An 18,897-nucleotide genomic window follows, 5' to 3' on the forward strand; every position below is an offset into this window, starting at 1 on the left:
ATAGGAGCTCTATTTGTCACTTTACCACTCTCTTATTCAAAATCCACATTTAGAGTGTGACTTAAGACTTTTGTACATGTAAATGTGCCATCCCCTTATCTCTTCTCTAACATAGCAGTCTGGTTGTCTAACACAATATATAATAGTTACGGGTGTATATTTTTTTAATTATTGGCTCTGCCACTCACTAGCTTTGTGATCATGATTGACTCCAAGCCTCTACCAGGATGATTGTTAGGACTACCTGGAAAATTTTTATCAGGCACTTAGCATAACTCTTAGAACACAATTAATAGCTGCCATTAATATTTCTACTGGGTTATTCTTCCCTAAGATTCACTCCAACATGCTTTACATAGAGTTTAGAATTTTTAAAATAAAATTTGTTTATCTCTCCAAAACTTTTAGTTCATTCAATGTCTAGACCATACACCTGTGTTACTTTCCTAGGGCTGCTTGATAACAAGGTACCACAAACTGGGTGGCTTTTGACAACAGAAATGAGTGTCTGAGTCTCTGTGTCTCTTCCCCTCTTCCCTCCTTATAAGGACACTAGTCATATTGGATTAAGGGCCCATCATATTCCAGTATAACTTCATCTTAACTAATTAGGTCATCTTCAATGACCTTATTTTCAAATAATGTCACATTCTGAAGTACAGAGGATTAGCAATTCAGTGTATCTTTTAGCGGGACACAATTTAACCCAAAGTACACAGTAGGTTATTTCTTCCTCCATTCATTTATGAGACTCTGAAATTATCTTTAAAAATTTTTAGGCCTGGCGCAGTGGCTCACACCTATAATCCCAGCACTCTGGGAGGCCGAGGTGGGTGGATCACTTGAGGTCAGCAGTTCGAGACCAACCTGACCAACCGGTGAAATCTTGTCTCTACTGAAAATACAAAATTAGCTGTGCGTGATGACACATGCCTTTAGTCCCAGCTACTCAGGAGGCTGAAGTAGGAGAATCATTTGAACCTGGGAGGCAGAGGTTGCGGTGAGCCAAGATCATGGCATTGCACTCCAGCCTAGGCAACAAGAGCAAAACTCTGTTTCAAAAAAAAAAAAAAATTAAATACTTTATCCCACCCAAACTTCATCAAACCCTTCATATTTTCTACCTAGTGTCTCCTGGCTTTACCTCTCTCTTTTCGTAACTACTGTTTCTCCTAACTCCAGTATGACATTTTCCACTCGTGGCCTTTGGTCTCATTTATTTCTGATTTATCTTTAATTATGTAGTTACATTAATATTCCTGAAAGCTTCTTATACATTCTTTTATTTATTACCTTTATTCATTTATTCAGCAAGCATTTATTGGATGTTTTCCATGTATCAGGCACTTTAATAGACTCATGATATAGAGAGAAATTAAATGTTTTTCATTCTCAAGAAATGTACAGCCCAGTAGAGTTTACATGCAAACAAACCAATTAGTGTAATAGAATGTTGCAGGTATTTGCCAGGTGTATGAATAAGGTGAGATGAGGGCAAGAGAAGAGAATGACCACATTCCATGTGGGCATGTCGTTAAACCTTTCCTAGTGGAAGAGGTATCACTTGTACCAAGTATTCTCATCACCTCCTTTTTTTGATAAATTAAACCATCGCCTCCTGATGCTACGTATATGACATGTTTTCCCCCCTCTCTATTCCTGTTTTAGGTGGTTCTCTGCCTTTTTTCCAGGCAGAGTTTTCCTTACTCCCACAATCTCAAATACCTTCCATTTTTCAAGGCCTGCTTAAGAACCCACTTCTACTCACCCCTCTTCAGATAATTTCAGCTTATAGTGATATCATCTTTTCAGATTTCTTATTTGTAATTCTCATACCTAGTATCTTATATAAACTATGTGGTCATTGAAGAAACAACTAGATAGACGATACTTTACATTTTGAATGTTCTTAGTAAATATTTGTTAAAAATGTGATTTTATAAACTTTCCTCTAAGCTCCTCTAGAGTAGCTTGTGTGTCTTTAACTTTTGTGTCTTTCCTCCATGGGATAGAGTCAGGCATATAGTAAGTAGACTCAATAAATGCTTAAGTAATCTACGAAAATGAGTATAAGTGGATGTGCTAAGTATAAATAAAATAAACTTTTAGTATGGGTATTTAATATCTTACTTCACAGTGTTTTCTAAATTACAAAAGTCAGCTTCTTTCAAACTAGACATTATACTATTTTTTTTTTACTTCCTAAAATGTCAAAACACAATAATCCAGAATTCTGTGTCTACAATTGAAGAAAGACTATGGAATTGGACCTAGAAAAATGCTTTTATAGTTTGTCCCAGTGTGGCTAGAGTTAGTTAGTCATCGGCAACAAATGGTTCCTGCCATGTTGCTGTGCGCCACTGTCTTGGCTTCTGGACTGCTGGCCCGCACCACCACAAGAGCCCCACCCCTCCTCCAAGGCACCCTCCCATGGACATACCAGTTGGTTTAGAAACAAGAATGCTGTTGTTTTACCCTCAGGCAAAGGAAGAGATGGTAAAGAAGTTAAAATCAGAGTCATGGTTGAGAGGGAGTACCTGGGCTCCTTCAGATCCATCCTGGTCAGTTGGTAGAGAGAAGGAATCTATTGCAAATTACCAGCAAGGAGCCAGGGGTAATAATATTATATACCTTGGAAATGAATTTTTGGAAGACACTGCTTTGGATTTTAATTTTCTCACTTAAAAAAAAAAGCAACCCTCAAAACAATAAATTAAAGAAAGGAATTAAGGAAGTTAAAGAACTCAAATCCTAGAACTCTTTTGACTTCTCTGACCTCCAGCCTAGATGATATGCCCTTCCTATGTGTTCCCACAACAACCAAGGTTTGCCTATAAATTTATGTTTAAAAAATTATGTTCTAATAATCTGTTACTGCACTGGTTCTCTCAGTAGTCTGTAAACTCCTTAAAGGTAGGGAGGAATTCATTACTTTAACTGTATTCCCAGTGCTTGGCAAAATAACAGATAAATATTTGTTGAATAAATAAACATGTTATCAAAATTCATACATTATGTTATTTTGATGTTTGCTTTAAGAATAAATGTATTTATTTTATGATTTGAACACATTCTTAATGCCAAAGGTGTTGAAAGACTAAAACATACAGGGAGGACTGAAACTCACACAGGGGATCTCAGAACTGTGGCCTTAGCCATTATTATGGCTGGCATATTCTTAGGGATCATTGAATGATTTGCATTTATGGGTTTCCACTTTCTCTCTGCTATGTATCCAGACTGTCTTGCTGTCTAAGGGTTTAAAATATATTTCATTATCAAATAGGACACCAAAGGAGAGTCAATAGGTGATATACTCATAAGAGAATGTAATGTTATTCTGTATTCTGTTCACCCTTGCTAATTTGAAGTTTGCTTTTATAAAGAGAATTTTATATTTCCATAATGATTGAAGGTTGTTTTTGTTTTGGATTCTAGGAAATCCTCAGGTTGATGTTCCCCAGACTTAGTTGTAATTAATGAAAATAAACAGCATTAGACAAAAACCTCTCAAAACACAGAGGAAAATTTCCAAGATAAGGACCAATAATTCAAAAGGCCCCAGGATACATATAGGTTAGAGAAATGAGAAAATAGAATGAGTTTATGAAGTTTCAGTGTATATGTAATTTTTCCAGAATGCACTAGTGAAATATACATATGAGCAAAATTATTCTACAAAAAATTCATTATCTTTTACAACTTCTGTATATTTTGGTTGTTTTTGGCAAGGAAGTTGAACTCAAAATGTCTCATTCTCTGATCCAAAGTTTGCTTTTGTACTAAACAAGTATTAATAAAATTGTTATTAATTTGCTAGATAAATAACTGTCGATTAAATGAATTAACTAATGACGCTATTCCTTTTTCCAGATTGACAAATTTAGGATGAGATTTCGACCACACTTTAAAGCAAACTTATTTATGACACCTTTAAATATTTCTTTTACCCAAAAGTAATGGCTCCTATTTTATCTTTTTCTATATGTTAACAAGTAGAAGAATTGAGGCAAACTTTTCATTTATTAATTTAGTAATAATCAGTTGACTAGTAAACAACGTAATCTTTTGTCCAAACTAAATTTTATACTCCTAGTTTCTCCTCAGCATGTCCTAATGACTGTATTAGCAAGAAATAAGTGTTCTGTAGTTACTTGGAATTAAGCAAATTATCGAAAGATTTTAGAGACTTTAAATCTTTCCATGGGTATTTAAAGAAAATGACAAGAGTATTATTTTCCTTTACAGATATTTTATTCATAGTCACCATGCTTAAAGAAATTAAAATGTGAGTTATACAATAATGATAAAATTCAGAATTTAAAAAAGCAGGATGAATAACATTAAGTAATAATCTAAAACTTTTGAAATTCCAATAAAGTTTGCCCATGTTTACTTGTTAAGGAAAATAGCAACTTCTCCTTAGAAGCACATGGATTTGTAGGTGAAAAATCTTGGATTCATTCTTTATACTTTTCCTAATAGGATAAAGAAGTATCTTCAGGTTAATTCTGTTATTTTCTAAAGAAACTTGTAAAACCTCCTTCTTGATGTAGTAAAGTTATATGGAAAGAAGATGATTGTCTCTTCCTCCTTCCTCTCCCCCTCTCCCTCATTCCTCTCTTCATCCTCCTTGTCTGTTTGCTTTTCTTGTCTTTTGTTCTCCCTACAAGTAGAGAAATTACCCAATGATGAGCTTTGCTGTGCATCTAAAAAGTTATTGATATAACTTTCCAGTAAATGCAACAACTTCTCTTTCTCATACCAAGTATGACTATGGCATTTGGCTGGTTTTGAGATTCAGAGCATATTGAGTTTTGATGTTAAACATGCAATAAATAAATTGGCTTCCATACAATTATTCACATTATAAGGGATAAACTAAATATGAAGATTAAGAGATGAATTTAGGTTCTGAAATAATAATTACAATTTTATTTAAATATTCTATTACATGTTCTGGAAGTGACTTGGAAAGTAATGCCAGAAAGAAGAGTAAAATCTAGTTTTAGTTTTGTTCTTCAGCAAAATCACTTATTTTTTAATAGCTACAAAATAGATGTAAATTAAATCTATGTAAAGCAGAACAAAACTGAATACTAATTCAAGTCACTACATATTTCCAAGAGGGTAAAATGAGAAATTGGCCTTTGGGATGACAGCACTAGTCTCCCTTCACCCCATGCCTCCAGAACTGAGCTCCAGAGGGAGTAATGCAGGAAGAGGCATCCCTTTAAATTCCTCTTAGAAATTTTCTTCAAAATATTTTAGAATCCTTGGTAGTGAAATGAATGGGATCAAAGAGCCATTGAGAACTGTGGAATGTTTGGTGGATTGTAAAAGAAATTTCAACTTGCTCAAGGCAAGAGCAGAGAATAAAGAATGAATTGGAAGAAATAAGCTGACTACAATGTCTGGATTTTCTCTAGAGGCCCTAAATATTCTTCTGTATCAGGGAAAATTGAAAAAGAAGGCAAAATGCAGCTGCAAAGACATAATAAAATACAGAGTTAAATTGATTCTAAAATGTTTTATGTAAAATATTTAATTTTATACTCATGGAGTATACAATAATGAATATTCTCTTAAAACACAATAATTATTTGTGGTTACAAAAATGAGTAAAATATATGCTCTTCTTAGGGTATAATGTCTGGAATAAATGATAATACATCATATTCCTATAATTCATGGTATTTTAAAGCCTTGTAGGTTTGGCCCACATTTAAATAAGCAGCTAAAATGGGGCTTCTCTAAAAATCAGGTAATAGCCCAGGGTTGAAGCATATCATTTTGTATTCACTGTGGCATAGATCTCTTACTTGGTATTCTTACAACTGACTTTAGATATAAAAGTCCCTTTTTATATAAAAAAGAATATTACAAAATAACTTTACCATATAAAGCTTCTTAAGCAAACAACTAATATTCAACAAATTAATTCGACAAATACTTCTTGAGCATTTACTGTGATCCTGACACTATTCTAGGATATCAGGATATATCAACAAAGGAAGCAAAATAAATTATATCTGTTCTCACAGTGCTATAATTCTATCGTGGGGTGACAAACACTAAACATAATAAATTCAATATATAGTAGGCTTGAAAGTGATAACTACTACATTAAAAGAAAAAAAAAGAATAAGAATTGGTGAATTGAGAGTGTTATGGTTGTATGTGTGTGTAGTCATGTGCAATTTTTTTGGTAAAGTGTCCAGAGTAGGTAACATTTGAGCTAAGACTGGAAGGAGATGAAGGAAATCTGGAATGTGGATATTATATATTACTGAATATTTACTTCTCCTTTGAAAGAGAAATAGCTAAGCAGATTTTTGGTTCTCCTGTTTATCTCAAGCAATATTAGGCTAGGAGAGATTAAGTAGACATCATTCAGAACAATTACAAATTTTTCATGTATTTAGGTAGGCAGACACATTTGGCATAGCTCTGTACCAAACTTATTCACTGAGGATTAATATTTAAGATTAGAACTAAGGTTGGCTATAAAAATTACAGCTGAAATTTCTAGTGTATAGATTATAGAGTTGGCTCAATTCTCTTTGTGGTGTTTTGCAACTATTTAGTAGTTTGAAGTATGTATTTGGGGAAAAAAAAAATCTATGTCAAATGCATTAGCAGACTGAAATCTGTTCTTCCAGACAGAATTGTAGATGAGCATTGCATGTGCAGTATGTGTAGTTTTAGTTTCACATTTTGGCCACAGTCATTTAGATTTCCCAATGATACATGGAAAAAAACTTAAGTAGTACTTAATATGAGAGTTTTTCCTTTCTATTTTTTCCATTTTAAGTAAAGTAAAAACAGTTTTACTAGTTAACTGAAAAACTTTGCTTATGAGATTGGAAAGCATTTAATGGTTGCACTGAAGAAACCAACCAACTTCACAGTTTATCTAATTTTTAAAATTCATATGCTCACTGAAACGCATTGAAATGAATGCTTTCTATGAGTTGTCTCCTTTTTAATTTTTCAGATTTCAAGGACAATTTTCACAATTGTCATTATATTGCTTCAGAATATAAAACATGATTGTCCTTAGTGGAACAGAAATTTAACTCAGCTCAAATAATTATTGAATGCGTACTCTTGTTCAGTTGGTACAAGGAAAAAGGAGCAGGGCACAGAAAAAATAATAATTTGGATAACTATCCTAAAACTAGATTTAAGCTTGCGGGGCTCACTAGAAAGTAAAAGTCTTTGTAGTGAATTGAAGAACAGAAGATGTAAAACCCCATAGGCCTGCCCCATACATACTTATCTTCCCACCATCCCATAGATCTTGAGGCTGAGATAGAATAAATTGTCAAAGTATGGAATAGATCCCCCTCAGTTATCCCTGGTGGCTTCATATGTATCTAACTTTTAAAATTTGGAAATTTTTAAGGAAAACAAAATGAGGAATGTGGAATTTTGGGCATCTCCTCTGCAGGGTCTAAAGACGGAACTGAATGCTGTCCCTCTTCATCTTTCCCTTCTAATGAGAAACAGTGCCCTAGAGCAGAAGGAAGGGAAGGATTTCCTTGGTAGGTTCTCTGGAACCCCATCCAGCAGCCCACGCTCTGCTGTGCATTACTAAAGGCAGCATCTGTGGCATCCAGACGGACACGTGGGCTGCTTTACTACCTCCTCCTTTGTCCCACAAGGCATTCTCTCTCCACTTCATGAGGCCACCGGCTGACGGTGTCATGATTATAGTCTCTCAAAGACCTCTACAGTCAGAGAAACTTTAAATAATGGTAACCCAGATCTTCACAATCCCAAAAGGGACCTAAATCAGCTGGGTCAGGAAGGCTGAAGGGTTGCTATAGCCTGCTGAAGGTGGTTCTAAAATATGAACTTTTGTGACTGACACAATCTTCTTCCTTTCTGGTTACACAGAGGCCTGAATGTCAGGGACACACCTGGTAAAAACCACCAAGTGACCATTCCCTTTCATTCAAAAAAGTGGTCCTAAGTGCACATCCTCTCTGGAAAGATTAGGGAAGGAGGAAAGAGAGCTAAAAGTGCTTATCTTTATAATAGGCGTATCAATGTACTAGTTCCTTACTTTCCTCATTCACATCTGCATTCATCCACGCTACACACACATTTATCAAAGACGGATTGTATGACATTAAATGTGAACGTTGCTGAGGTAAACACAGTTCTGGCTGTCGAGGAACTCACAGTCTCACAGCTCACAGGGAAAAATGATCAGCGCAAACATTTGTCTGAATAAGAGATTTAAAATTTTTGTAACACGTGTTGTGTTGTATATTATTTCTGCGTGGAAGAATTTTAGTTAATGGCTAGAGAATATCTAACATAATTTTAGGGACTTTTATTTCATATATTTTTCAAAATCTTTAAGTAGACTCCAATAATTTAATATGCAAATACAATCGTCTCTCTTGGCCAGTTCAAGGTTTCAGTATGGTCATTTCTATGCAGGCATTTTTTTTCCCACAAGTATAATTTATGAAAAAATGTGGATGCAGGGCATAACATATAGTTGGCAAGCTGCAATTGTGATAATGTAGTTTCTAATTGTTATAATAAGATGGTGGATTTGGTCTGCCATCTAGTGATTAAGAACTGAATTCTTACAACTAAATTTAAAAGCACTTAAGATTTATGAGAAGATAAATCTATGAGGATATATGAGAAACAGAGAAATTGGGTTGACTTCAAATAAAATGTCATCAGATAAAATACATCTTTTCTCTGTAATACATCAGTGTCAGAAGTTTTGTGGGAATGACTTCACAATGGATTCAATTTATTGGAATAGTTGGTGAGGGTAAAAGAATCTTGTAGCTTGGGAGATAAAAATTTTGCAAGTTAAAACACCATGAAAATTACAAAATAGTGATGATATTATCAGATTTCTACCAGTCCTAATCAATTTTAGGAAAGTTAAACATAAACAGCAAAAAATACAAGTAATGCAAAATGATAGTTTTGGGGTTCATTTTTAGATTATATAAAAATATTTGTTTATCCAACTTTTAAATTTAAATTTTATTTTTATTTTAAGTTCCAGGGTACATGGCAAGATGTGCAGGTTTGTTAACGTAGGCAAACGTGTGCCATGGTGGTTTGCTGCACCTATCAACCCATCACCTAGGTATTAAGCCCAGCATGCATTAGCTATTTTTTCTAATTTTTACTAATGCTCTCCCTTTCCCAACCCCACCCCACCCCCTAACCGTCCCCAGTATCCAGGTATTTTAAGGAACATTTATTTATTTTTATTTATTTTTAGTCCTGGGCCTTGAATCTAAGCTTTGGATGTCAGCTTGGGTTAATTTTATGATTTGGATAGGGAAACCAGGAGGACAGAATTGAATTTCTCAGAATGTCGTTTGAAAATGTTTGTTATTTTATACTGTACTGTCATTTATAAAATAATTCTATTATGACAACTTTACTGCAATATTTTTCAACAAGTTGGCTGCAATTTTGCTTTCTATTTTACTTTTCTTTTCGTTTAAGTAAGTGTGTAGGAAACAGAAGGGACAACTTAATCATATGGTGTACAACTACCATGTAGATCCGTGAAAACTGCAAGACACTCTGTCTTTTCTACCCACTGTTTCTTTGTACACGGCTTTCATTCAGACATGAACAATGAGAATTCACTGAGTTTTTGAGCCCTCTGTGATGTGCATGGATTCTTGTTTGAGTGAAGAGGAGACAAGGTTTAACAGTGAATGTGGTTTTTCATATCCCTGCTATTTAAAAGCATTCCAACTAACTTTCCACATCATCTTAAATTTAATTATAAATTCTCAGGAGAAAGGAACCCATGATGACTCAGAGTATAAAACTAACCTTTAACTTTGTCATTTAAAGAAAGTAATCCAGTGGCCTACTTCTTTGCCCCTTGAGTTGAAGTTATGTTGTCTTAAACTTTCAGAAAGAAACTGCTCTTCTAGGTGTTAACACAAGACTGAAACAATGTGTCTTTTTATTCCAACCCTAAAGGAGCCACAAAGAACAAGATAAGCTACTCCTTAAAGAGTCCCTCACGTATTTTAATATTTAATTGACATTATTACATGTCATCTGGTTTTTGTTTTTCATATTCTCTACTTCCAAATATCTAATTATTCCATCAGCAATATATATCCTCATATATAATGTCTATCCAATAATAACATATATTGTTATAATAATTCATTTTATAAATCTTCAGGGGATAACTTATCCTGTTCTCTGGCTCCTTCAAGATTTGTACAATAAACATATTATATAATTACAATTATATAATAAGTTAATTATATTCATTTATTATATAACAAAGAGCACTCCACAATGTTATATATATAAAACATATATATAGTTATATGTGTAACATATATAATATATATAATACTCCACAATAATATATATTTTGAGGACAGAAAGGAACACATATGCTTCTTTTCTTTCTGTGAGTCAGGGTCTCACTCTGTTGCTCAAGCTGGAGTGCAGTAGCATAGCATGGCCATAGCTCATTGCAGCCTAGAACTCCTGAGCTAAAATCATCTTCCTACCTCACCTTCAGAGTAGCTGGAGCTACAGGCATGTGCCACTATGCCTGGCTAACTTTTAAATTTTTGCAGAGTGTCTCACTGTATTGCCCAGGCTGGTCTTGAACTCTTGGCCTCAAGCAATCCTCTCACCTTGGCCTCCCAACGTGCTGGGATTGTAGGTGTGAGCCACTACACCCAGTCACATATGCTTTCAATATTTTGCACAATTAGTACTAGGCACTTATGCACTTAACTCCCAGCACCCCCACCCAAGAGTGTGTAATGAGAGAAACAAGCTAATTGAAGTAGTATCTCATTTTCAGGTAATAGCATTTAACATTTGTAAGTGGATATTTCCTTGTCAATCATAAAACTTAATGAGCAAAGTTACTCTTAAGTTATCTACTTAACGGAATTGTTCAGTCAACTATGGACATAAGCCCATTTTTATACAGGTTGTATCTCTGGAAATGTTCATCATGGAATTACACTGTGTTAAAGTGATATTTCATGTAAAAGTCACACTTTTTATTTGATGAATATATTTCTCATTTTTTCAAAATAATCTTCCAGAAAAGCATATTAAAACATAATTTCTATTTTTCCCTTGGTTTTAAATGACTATAATAGCACTATGGATATAGAGCTAATACTGTTTTGTTGATTGGATATGTATTATGTGATACAGGTCTTTTAATGAAGATAAAACAGATTAGAAACTTAGTCCTCATCTTATAAAACAGCACACAAACCATTAGCATATAGTAGTGTTACTCTCTGAGAGCAATTTTCCATTTGCCAAATATCTGTGATGAAAGACTAAATATATAAAGCAAAGTATGCCACAGGACAGTGAGAAAAATGTTTTTATTCCAGCTTTTTTAAGTTATAATTGACAAATAAAAACTATATAATGCAGATTTTTGGATTAATATCAGTATTGTAAACTAAAATAATTTTCATATGTAGCTTTGCCTTATCATTTGAATATATTTATATGTCAAATGATAATATCTTTCATTACATTCTTACAACTACATTACAACTACATTAAAACATCTTTTTATGAAGTACAAAGTTCATGCTGTGCAATTAAACTAGTTTACCATAGTTTAGATTCATTCATTATATCCATCCAATAGACAAGTATTTATTAAATGGCAGTTCTATGAAAGGTATAGCATCAAGCTTTAGAAATACAATGATGAGGCCAGGCACAGTGGTTCACGCCTGTAATCCCAGCACTTTGGGAGGCTGAGGCTGGCGGATCTCTTGAGGTCAGGAGACCAGCCTGGCAAACATGGTGAAACCCCTTCTCCACTAAAAATACAAAAATTCGCTGGGCATGGTGCGGGCGCCAGTAATCCCAGCTACTTGGGAAGCTGAGGCAGAAGAATTGCTTGAACCCAGGAGGCGGAGGTTGCAGAGAGCTGAGATTGTGCCATTGGACTCCAGCCTGGGTGACAAGAACAAAACTCCATTTTGTTATTTCAAAGAAAAAAAGAAAAGAAAAGAAATACAGTGATGAACAAGACACCTAGTCCTTACTTTCGTGTAGTTTTTCTCTAGTGAAGGAGATAAAATAAACAAAAATTAAAAATTAATACTCATTCTAATAAACTTACTGAGGGCAGTGATTTTTGCCTATTTGTTCACATTTTAGTATCTCTTAAATTACCTAGCATATAATACACAATGAATGAATGAATAAATGAACGAATGGCCAAGTGAACGAGTTCTTTGAAAAGGTCTCTGAAAAATATCAATTGGGTAAGAGGAAGTCTAATTTTTGCAGGGTAGTCAGAAAAGAATTTCGTGGGGAGATGACATTGAAGTAATGACAGATAGCCATGTGGTCCTGGGATGAAGGAAGGAGAGGTAGTGCTAGGCAAAAGTGGTCAAGTTGTGCAAGAAATGGGAAAGAAGGTCTTTAGCCTTTATAATTATAGGAAGTTTTGAATTTAAGTAGTTAGGAAGTTCTTGATGTATTTAAGCAAGGATGATTTGATCCACGTTATGCTTTAAAATTCTATAGTATTGTTACAAAGTCACAAAGTTAATGATGTAATATATGTGTTTACTTATTAGTAATGTAAATAGAACTGCTGTCGTGCAATATATGTACACACACACATATATATATGTGTGTGTGTATTTTCCCAAGCTTTCTTAATTGTAAATGTAGAAAAGCACTAGGCAAATATATATTAACTTACTGTATTATTTTGGCTATGATTTTCCTTAATTAATTTTGATGCAAACATAATTAACTCATTACCTGCATAAGTTTTGCATTTCTGCTATGGTTGAATAAACACCATTAATTTAGGATATCAAATGGAATTCTACTCCATGAAATGGGACATGGTTATTCTTTTTTTCTGTACATTTAAAAATAATTTTAATAAAAACATATACCTTTTTCCTTTTTGCAGTTTTTTTCTATGGTACATGAAAACGTACTGTCTCCTGTTGTGGAATTTACTAAAGTTTCCAGTGAGTTGCAAGTCATAATAGGGTTCACCAAACATTCAAATTATATATTCTCCTTTGAATTATTCATTTTTTCCCCATTTTCAGATGGTTCTCTTTTATTCCTCTTTACTGATACTCTCATTCCTCATTCATACCTTCAAGAATAAAATCTTGAAGGAAGCATTATCTGGTTAAAAAATATACTTCCATTGTATCACTTTTATTTCTTCCCCTATCATGCAAAGATACATTATCATCATTTCATGGTGAATTACATATTATTTTGTTACAAAATGAAATCAGTTCATCTGTGTTTGGCTCCTTGGAAGGTTACTTCTTAGTCCAGAATTTTTTAGAATCCACAAGATGGCTCACCTTTTAAAATATTTTCCCAATTTCATAATTTCAGATTACTAACCTCTTCTTTCTTTTCTTCTTATTTTAGAAGGATATGGTGAAGAAATAGCCTGCACTCAGAATGGCCAGATGTACTTAAACAGGGACATTTGGAAACCTGCCCCTTGCCAGATCTGTGTCTGTGACAATGGAGCCATTCTCTGTGACAAGATAGAGTGCCAGGATGTGCTGGACTGTGCCGACCCTGTAACGCCCCCTGGGGAATGCTGTCCTGTCTGTTCACAAACACCTGGAGGTGGCAATACAAATTTTGGTAAGGAATGTTTAGGGCCAACTCATAATTGATCCAGTTACTCACCTTTATAGTCGCAGTGTTTTTCACTTTCAGCGTTCAGCAACCCAAGAGAATAATTAAACAGCTTTTTCGGTGGCTTTTGGGGTTAATGATTAATGATTTTGCTCACTCACTTTATCTAAAGTTAGATAGAAGCAGACAGTAATTTCCTGTCTTCTTAAATATCTGAAGCATTTGGGGCTGAATTTTGAGTGGTGATGTCTAATCTGAGAATTCCTTGAATCACTTAAGATGGTCATTTGTTACCATATGCATGATGAGTGCCTCCAAGTTATTTTTCAGTTTCCCTTTAAGTCCATTAATGCCTGAGAGAAGATCTAGAAAACACATTTATCCTCAATGATGCCAACTTTGTCCTAGTGAATGGAATACTTATTCCTAATGTAATTTAATGCCACAGCACCCTGTATTACATTGGCTCTTCTTTTTTTTTTTTTTTTTTTTTTTTTTTGAGACGGAGTCTTGTGCTGTCTCCCAGGCTGGAGTTCAGTGGCGCGATCTCAGCTCACAACAAGCTCGGGCTCCTGGGTTCACGCCATTCTCCTGCCTCAGCCTCCCCAGTAGCTGGGACTACAGGGCCCGCCACCATGCCCAGCTACTTTTCTGTATTTTCAGTAGAGACAGGGTTTCACAGTAGCCAGGATGGTCTCGATCTCCTGACCTCGTGATCCGACTGCCTGGGCCTCCCAAAGTGCTGGGATTACAGGTGTGAGCCACCGCGCCCGGCCTACATTGGCTCTTAAATGTAGGATGCTTTTCATGTTGGCTAGGTAAAGAATGAAATAGATTTCCATGAGAAAAAATAATATACAGCTTTTAAAACTTCTTTGAAGAAAAAGTTTCTGTGTTTAACAGATATTATGTATTTCAGTATGAGTACATATTTTAAAGATACATGTCAGGGAAACAAGTTTATATTTATAGGTTTCAATAAACTAAGTAAGAGCAATATTAAACCTTTAGGTTATTTGTGTTAGCAGTCATGAGACTTCTGATTCATCATTGTCAAGACAGTATCAAGGCTTTATTTTTTTTTTTTCAAAATTTCATTGCAAATAACAGCAAATACAATAAAGGTTTCAACAGTATGTACATGGAAATAGATATCAACTTACCTCTTCTCTGCCTCTGGAACAGAAGCAATGTGCCTTGGATAAATACCTACACTCAATTTTCAGTAATGTAATAAGAAATATATAAAAGAAAGAATTAAAACCAAGACATATAAGAGCTACCCAAAGCAAACGCAATCATCAAAGAAGCCCAGGAATAAAGTAAAATTAAATCTGTGGGGATAAGTGAAGAGCAAATGGGAACAATGGTGGCAAATATCAGGAAACATATCAAAATGTACAGTCTCTTTCAAATAGTTGGTCTAGGAGCTGGCAATCGCATTATACACAGATGCCATAAGGTAAAAAGTGGTTGAGTTCAGCTAAATTTACTAGATAAAGAACACACCATAAAATACATTACTGTAGACCATGTGAAAATTCTGACCTATCATTTTACCGTGAATAAAAAAAAAACTTAATAAAGTAATTCTCTTTAAGAAAGAAGGCTATAAAGCAGAAAAAAGTAACGGTCAGAAAAGAAGTGGAAAATCAAGTCATCACAAGGAAATGAAGATGAAATAGAAGGGATCACAAGGAGTGTTGATATTACACAAAATAAAGCAAGGGCCATGACAATAGGAAAATAATGAATTACAATTTTTAAAGAGTTAAGAAATAATTGATGTGGAAGACAAGTAAGGGATAACCCTGAAGACGAGTACTCAAAGAAAAAAATAATACAATTGAGTGGAACAAATAATAACATAATACAATAAAAATTTTGTGAAGTAAAATAAAACTTCAATATTTAAATGGCAACCACATGTCTGAAAAAATGACCCAAAAGAGTTAACAGAGACATATGTAACTTATTTAAAATCATTAAACTTTGAAGATAAATAAATACTTCTTTAGAATTTCAAAAAATAAGAACAGATTATTTCTAATGGGAGAAGTTATTAAGACTGGTCACAAATTTCTCCACAGTATCCAGTGTCAGAAGACAGTGGAGCAATATATACATATTTATTAAGGAGAGAATATGGTTAATTAAAGTTAAATATAAATCCATTCTCTCCTTCAAATATAAAAGCTATAGAAAAAAATTTCTCTGGGGATATTGTTTCTTTTTTTTTTTTTTTTTAATTTATTTATTATTATACTTTAAGTTGTAGGGTACATGTGCATAACGTGCAGGTTTGTTACATATGTATACTTGTGCCTTGGTGTGCTGCACCCATCAACTCGTCATTTACATCAGGTATAACTCCCAATGCAATCCCTCCCCCCTCCCCCCTCCCCCCTCCCCATGAAAGGCCCCGGTGTGTGATGTTCCCCTTCCTGAGTCCAAGTGATCTCATTGTTCAGTTCCCACCTATGAGTGAGAACATGCAGTGTTTGGTTTTCTGTTCTTGTGATAGTTTGCTAAGAATGATGGTTTCCAGCTGCATCCATGTCCCTACAAAGGACACAAACTCATCCTTTTTTATGGCTGCATAGTATTCCATGGTGTATATGTGCCACATTTTCTTAATCCATTCTGTCACTGATGGATATTTGGGTTGATTCCAAGTCTTTGCTATTGTGAATAGTGCCGCAATAAACATACGTGTGCATGTGTCTTTATAGCAGCATGATTTATAATCCTTTGGGTATATACCCAGTAATGGGATGGCTGGGTCATATGGTACATCTAGTTCTAGATCCTTGAGGAATCGCCATACTGTTTTCCATAATGGTTGAACTAGTTTACAATCCCACCAACAGTGTAAAAGTGTTCCTATTTCTCCACATCCTCTCCAGCACCTGTTGTTTCCTGACTTTTTAATGATCGCCATTCTAACTGGTGTGAGATGGTATCTCATTGTGGTTTTGATTTGCATTTCTCTGATGGCCAGTGATGATGAGCATTTTTTCATGTGTCTGTTGGCTGTATGAATGTCTTCTTTTGAGAAATGCCTGTTCATATCCTTTGCCCACTTTTTGATGGGGTTGTTTGTTTTTTTCTTGTAAATTTGTTTGAGTTCTTTGTAGGTTCTGGATATTAGCCCTTTGTCAGATGAGTAGATTGCAAAAATTTTCTCCCATTCTGTAGGTTGCCTGTTCACTCTGATGGTAGTTTCTTTTGCTGTGCAGAAGCTCTTTAGTTTAATGAGATCCCATTTGTCAATTTTGGCTTTTGCTGCCATTGCTTTTGGTGTTTTAGACATGAAGTCTTTGCCCATGCCTATGTCCTGAATGGTACTACCTAGGTTTTCCTCTAGGGTTTTTATGGTATTAGGTCTAACATTTAAGTCTCTAATCCATCTTGAATTAATTTTCGTATAAGGAGTAAGGAAAGGATCCAGTTTCAGCTTTCTACTTACGGCTAGCCAATTTTCCCAGCACCATTTATTAAATAGGGAATCCTTTCCCCATTTCTTGTTTCTCTCAGGTTTGTCAAAGATCAGATGGCTGTAGATGTGTGGTATTATTTCTGAGGACTCTGTTCTGTTCCATTGGTCTATATCTCTGTTTTGGTACCAGTACCATGCTGTTTTGGTTACTGTAGCCTTGTAGTATAGTTTGAAGTCAGGAGCGTGATGCCTCCAGCTTTGTTCTGTTGACTTAGGATTGTCTTGGAGATGCGGGCTCTTTTTTGGTTCCATATGAACTTTAAAGCAGTTTTTTCCAATTCTGTGAAGAAACTCGTTGGTAGCTTGATGGGGATGGCATTGAATCTATAAATTACCTTGGGCAGTATGGCCATTTTCACGATATTGATTCTTCCTATCCATGAGCATGGTATGTTCTTCCATTTGTTTGTGTCCTCTTTTATTTCACTGAGCAGTGGTTTGTAGTTCTCCTTGAAGAGGTCCTTTACATCCCTTGTAAGTTGGATTCCTAGGTATTTTATTCTCTTTGAAGCAATTGTGAATGGAAGTTCATTCCTGATTTGGCTCTCTGTTTGTCTGTTACTGGTGTATAAGAATGCTTGTGATTTTTGCACATTAATTTTGTATCCTGAGACTTTGCTGAAGTTGCTTATCAGCTTAAGGAGATTTTGGGCTGAGACAATGGGGGATATTGTTTCTATAAATTTCCCAGGGAAACTACCACCGGCTAAATGCAAGACAACCAAGAGTTAATTGAGGAAGTTTCCTTTGACAGTTTCAAAGAACTTATGTGAGCATTTATTATATTTAACTCTAGAAAAAGACTAAAACAAAAGTGTAAGTTAGGGTGACAGATGGGATTGTAAATATTATAGCTTCTGACAATGCAGAAATAATTATAGAATTTACATATAATGAAAGGGGGAGGCAAAAGAACGTATGAACTAGAGCGAGTTTGGTAATTCCTCATCTTTAAGGGTGAAAGTCAGAAAATATCATTCAAACCTGACAAATCACATGAACAAAGTAGTGGCACATTTAACACTACAAAAATAAATGCTAAAAAGAACATTTCTTTGTTAAAACTGAACGCTAGAAGAAAACCTGAGGGGCATGTAAGAAAAAAGAAATACCATCAATTTTATCTTTGCTCATTTTAGTGGAACTAATAGAAACTGTCTAAACAAATATAGATCTATGAGTAATGTAAAAGAATGTTAACATAATTTAACAGAATATGGAATATAATTGATAAAACTAATATATAAATCTTTTTAAACATAAGAAGTTCTAATACACCAAGGTTACTTGAAAACATAGTGAAACATTTTATTTTTAAAATTTTAATGAAAAATCATAGTTCTATGCTTATATAAATAAAAAGAAAGAATAAAAGTATGTTCATTTAGCATCTTTCTCAAAAAGTTAAAAATAATCAACAAAGTAAACTGAAAGTAAATAGAAGAAAAAATTGTAAAGATAAAAACAGAAGTTGAAAAGTAAGAAAACTGAAATATAATGGAAATAACATGTAAATCCAAAACATGGTCCTATAAAAACCCAACCAAAAGATCTAACCTAAAGCAAAAAATGATAAAGAGAAAATTGCCTAATGAAAATAAAACAACATAAAAGAATTATTAAGAGGTCCCTTTATTCAATTGTATCTTCATAAATTTGAAAACCAAAATGAAATGAATAATTTTCTAAGACAATGTAATTTACTAAGACTAACCCTGGTAGAAAGAGAAAATCTTAGA

General features: G+C 34.4%; 1 protein-coding gene across 1 annotated transcript in view; it reads left to right on the top strand.

The window, feature by feature from the left end:
• Positions 1-18,897, top strand: part of COL5A2 (collagen type V alpha 2 chain) — a 150,462-nt gene that overhangs the window by 55,942 nt on the left and 75,623 nt on the right. The window contains exon 2 of the mRNA XM_050751933.1: positions 13,441-13,665. Within this exon, the coding sequence (XP_050607890.1) occupies positions 13,441-13,665 (225 nt within the window). The remainder of the gene's footprint in view (positions 1-13,440; positions 13,666-18,897) is intronic.

This window comes from Macaca thibetana, chromosome 12 (genome assembly GCF_024542745.1).
Source record: "Macaca thibetana thibetana isolate TM-01 chromosome 12, ASM2454274v1, whole genome shotgun sequence".
NCBI lineage: Eukaryota > Metazoa > Chordata > Mammalia > Primates > Cercopithecidae > Macaca > Macaca thibetana.